Source organism: Austrofundulus limnaeus, unplaced genomic scaffold, assembly GCF_001266775.1.
Source record: "Austrofundulus limnaeus strain Quisiro unplaced genomic scaffold, Austrofundulus_limnaeus-1.0 Scaffold12, whole genome shotgun sequence".
In the NCBI taxonomy this organism is placed as follows: Eukaryota; Metazoa; Chordata; class Actinopteri; order Cyprinodontiformes; family Rivulidae; genus Austrofundulus; species Austrofundulus limnaeus.
The window spans coordinates 825,847-830,787 of record NW_013952414.1 but is presented as its reverse complement, the minus strand read 5'-3'; the positions used below and the strand labels follow the sequence as shown (position 1 = coordinate 830,787).

The 4,941-nt window shown below is 33.4% G+C and overlaps 1 protein-coding gene across 1 annotated transcript in view; it reads left to right on the top strand.

Annotated features, from left to right (window-relative positions):
- The window catches only part of si:ch73-206p6.1 (phospholipid scramblase 1), an 11,073-nt gene extending 7,486 nt beyond the window's left edge, over window positions 1–3,587 (top strand). The window contains exons 6-7 of the mRNA XM_014002151.1: window positions 1,124–1,285; window positions 1,692–3,587. Coding sequence (XP_013857605.1) covers window positions 1,124–1,285; window positions 1,692–1,721 — 192 coding nt within the window. The 3' untranslated portion in view covers window positions 1,722–3,587. The remainder of the gene's footprint in view (window positions 1–1,123; window positions 1,286–1,691) is intronic.
- Window positions 3,588–4,941: the final 1,354 nt, after the last annotated feature.

Below are 4,941 nucleotides of genomic sequence, written 5' to 3'. Positions count from 1 at the left end.
GGCTGATGTTGTTACTATCTCTGTATTGTATACTGTTCTTTGTGTACTTGTTGTACCATTGTTCTTTAATTATAATAATAATAATAATAATAATAATGCATTTTATTTATAAAGTACCTTTTAGGATACTCAAGGACACTGTCCAATAGAAAAAAGTAAAATGAAATAAAAAACTGTAGATACATATAAAATATGACTGGAACTCACCATGTTTGTGCATGCTAAAAAAAATGAGGTGCTGAATTTATTTAATAAACAAGTTATGTCAGCTAGTTGTACTGGACCATTTTCTGTTCTTACAGAAGGCACTTCAATTTTGTTTTCCAGGAAAACAGTAGCATGGAGGAACGTCTTTCTTTATCATGACTTTTGGGTTTTACTGAGTTCTTATGGACAGTAGCCTACTGTTATTTTCTCAGGGCTAAATTATGTTTTCTAGAAATGTTAGCTCCATTGTTTTTACCCAAGTAAAATAAAGGGACCAACAAGATTTTGATTTAGTTAAATAAAGATTTTTTAAAGCTTCTGCTTTATGTACTAAAACAATTAGTACTTGTACCTTTTACTTTCAGATTGTGAGAAGGTTTTCAAGCAAGTGAGCAAGTGCTTTTCTTATCAGGGAATTTTATTTTTACCAAAGTCATTTTCTGTATTTTTCCTTTCATATACAGTATTCACCTCTGTAATTTTTTTTAACATGATTGCTTTCTAAACACATTTCTTTAAAATTAATTTAGGTAACCTCCTCGTGCACCGACTGGTTCTATTTAACAGGTTAGATGAAGCCAGTGCACAGCACTTGTTTGGCATGATCTTTCTTCAGGCTCACATAGTAAATAAGACTGGGCTGCGATGGGAGGTGGATTTGGGTCATTGATGCAGACTTTTACAAGATCCAGGGGAGGGGGAACTGAAGCATAATATTAACATCACAGCTCCTTAGATTCTTTGAAGTCATTACAAAAATAGAAGAGTAAATTTACTGCAACCACAAGCAACAGAAGCTGGAAATATACTGTAAATAAAGGAAGGTCCATGTTATTCCTGTCATAAAACTAAAAAACATCTAAGGACTGGTCTCTATGCAACAAGAATTTAGTCTCACATGTTCGTCTTTCCTCAGATTTTGACAATGGATGAAGTCAGTAAGATTGGGAAAATCAGTAAACAGTGGACGGGGCTGCTGCGGGAGGCGTTCACAGACTCAGACAACTTTGGTATCCAGTTTCCCATGGATCTGGACGTGAGAATGAAAGCTGTAATGATTGGCGCATGTTTTCTCATTGTAAGTGGAGTATCTTTTTTTTAATGTGCTCATAGTTGTTAGCATGATAAAAATATAGAGTGAAGATGAGCTGTTTAATTAGGATCTTGTATTGGATGTAATTTAGAGATTCTCACATTGTAATTTTGGTGAAGCTGTCTGTACAGTGTGGCTAACACAGACACCATAGACCCAGTGACCCTTCGCTCTCAAGGAACATGTGTTTCATGCCTTCAGTCATCAGTGAATGATGGTTCCTTCTAATTAAATTACCACTTAGTTTGCATTTAGTTGCACATTATGTGATGTTTATTTATTTATTTATTTATTGAAACTGACACTAATAATCAGGTTGATATATTCCCTACTTCCCTAAATTAGTTTTAGTTTTTGGCTAATTGTAAACAGTCTTCTTTTTTTTTTACAGGATTTTATGTTCTTTGAGAGCACCAACTAGAAGAACAGGATTTTCATTTTAACATTCCTGGAAGAACAAGGCCACGAAGCCATGATGATCAGTCCCAACGCTGTATTAAAACAACCTTCGCTGGATAGCATAAAGAGAGTATTACGATGTGCCCACATTTTCTTATATTGCATGAAACATTGAAAAAGAAGGTTTTCCAAGGCTTAGCTGCTCAGGTTTGTTGTAAAGTCACGTTTCTGGATTGTCAGTGCACACAGTTCAGTTTTCTGTTTGCCTTTTATGTTGTGGCATTGTTGTGAATACTTGTGTGTTTATAAAACTGATCACACCTGGGATAAAATCTTTATGATTATTATTATTACCCACAAAATTTTTCCATTGTGAAAACATTCATATAAGAAGGACACAAAGCTGGTATATGGTTTGAAGAATGAATTGAGCTTGGTATTGTTTTTATGCAAAGAAACCTGGCCTCGTTAAGAATTTGCTTATGTAGATGTTGATTTAACAAATTCTATGTTTGTAGTTATCTTGTGTGAGATTTTAATGACTCATGTAAAGTAGAAGTTTGTAGTTTCAATATTTGGCACCCCGTTTATCTTGTTAAAATTTGGTCTTTGTAACAAACTGTAGATTTGAAGCAGTGGTTTTGTGCACTACTATATGAGTGTTTGCATGTTGGTGAGCTTTGAGTGAACATGTACACATTTTTACTTAACATGAAAATTATTATTTAGGAAATAATACATTTATATTCATTCTATCACACAAAATGCATTAACACTTAACTCGCCTTACTGTGCCATCCACATGTCCACTAGAGGGAGTTAGATATTTACTCAATATCTACTCATCCAAATGAACAGTCCAAATTTGAGGCATAGGTTTTATTTTAACAGTTAGTCTATGATGCCATTGTCCACTTTTTTTTGGACAAACTCAGGTTGAAATGCATACTATTGTATTTTAGTATTGGCTACTGATTTGGAAATAATGTCCCTGCACCTGATTGTTTCTCAAGTGTGTTTTCAAATATTATCATTTTAATATTCATATTATTATTGTGACTTTACACATGTAACTATACTTAGTCAAGCTTAAAAAGTATACCTATATATTTTTCAAGTATAATGCTAATTTCCGTCCTAGCCATTGGTCACCATATGTTTTTTTAATCAAATCAGTAATAACACATACATGCACTATTTCATCAGTAATGCCATTGAGTATATTTTATAGTAATGACAAAATGAGATTTCCAGACTACTTTGATATTTATTCCTCTGTAGACCAAAAAATGTCCATCTGAAGCCATTTAAAAGTCATACAGGTTAAAGACTTTTATTTTTGTAAAAATTATTTAAAAACTGCCAGTCAGAATATCTGAAGATGCCTGTATGAACCTAAGATGTTATGTGGCAAGTGTTTTCTTCTGCCTTCAGTGTACTGACTCATGTTTGTAGAATTACCATAAGTGGATTTAACTCAATTTTTATGAGCAGAAGTTCCTAAGGTGGAATTTTCTGTTTAGTTTTTATGGCATTTGTTTTACAGAAGAAGTACTCAGTTTTTGGCTAATTTTAAACACATTCTTGCAAATTGCCTGATCATTTGGCACGTCTTGTTAGAATTCAGTCCTAGTATAAAGTGCTGGTAATAAATCCTCTGGAGGATCTTTGATTGTGTGTACATTTTATTTTAAATCAGAATGTGAAACAATGGCTTTTTTATTTAATTTATTTATTTTTCTTTTTACAGTTGGAAACCGTAAAGGCTCTTATTCTTCTACTTTTGCACTAATACTGTGAGCTAACAACTTGTTCAGTCATGCAATGAATGAAATTTGAGCTTAGCTTAAAATGTGCAAGTAGTCAATAAAAAAATGACAGTAAAACATGCTGTGGACGTTTCATTGTTCTATGTTGACTTGTTTGATTTTACCTAAATACTAACAGATTTTCAAAATAAGTAGTTTTCTGAATAGCTTATATANTATATATATATATATATACACACATTCCAAGGAAGAGCTGAGGGAGAATGTACATTTTTGGATTTATTGCAGTTGCACTGTAAGATGATAGGTTAGATGAACAGATGAACGTTTCACATTTGGTTTTAATCAGACACCCAGACCACACAAAACTGATGTCAACAATGTCAATGGAGCAGTAATTTATTGGCTGAAAGACCAGAAACTGGAGTAAAACATATTCCAGTTACAGTGTAAGTGTGATTATGTCAAGTGGAACACTTTATTTTCAAGACTGTACTTCTAATTAAAACGCATTAAAGTTTGCATCATATAAATTGTGCAATCTATTTATGAAACAGTCTTGTCAAGCAACTGAACTTAAAGTCTGGGAATCAGGAGACTGAAACCAAAAGGGCAGCAATACTTTTCTATTTATTTGTTATTTTAAGAAAGGAAGCAGACGTGCTGAGTCCCAAGCTGTAAAATAAAACTTATACAAAGCAAAATGCCTTAATGTAGTTCATTTCTGAGTCTGACTAACATATTTTAATTACTTTCAAATCAAAATGCACTAAAAGGCGATGTGAAATGCACTTTTTTTTTTATTATTTTGGGGTCCTGCTTTTGAATTCCAAATACAAAAACAAGAATTTCTGCTATCTGGGTTTCAAACTTACTTCAATAAACACACAGTTGAGTTAACATCTGTGTAAATGCAGCCTAAAAACACCCCATAAACACTATGTGGAAGACAGGGAATGAATATTTACTTTTGCTTTAGTATGCCAAAAGAAAAAAATCTGTCTTGCTGGCCTACATCTCACTGTTCTCCTACTTTAACATTCCCTCAGTTTGTGATGACCTGCTCTTGCAGATTTACGTGTCCCATTTGTGTACGTCTGTGCAGCCTCAGTTGAACTGAATGTTTAAAGGTTAGTTTAAAAGAAAGGTGAGGAGGAAGAAAGTGTGTTAGAAAGTGCATTTTAATCTTAAAGCTGAACTGAGGCAGCATACAATCTATCTGCACATGAATCTTGCTTCTTCCTGTCCTTTGACCAATAGTAGAGGAGATGACTCAAAAAGGGCCGCCCACCTCATTTGTATAATGACACAGAAAAAGTAAAAACAGGAGACAGAAAAATGTAAAAAATAACTTGTGGAAAGTATGTATGTATAAGTAAAAGTAAAAATATGTACAGTATATAAGACAAGACAAGACAAGACAAGACAAGACAAGACAAGACAAGACAAGACAAGACAAGACAAGACAAGACA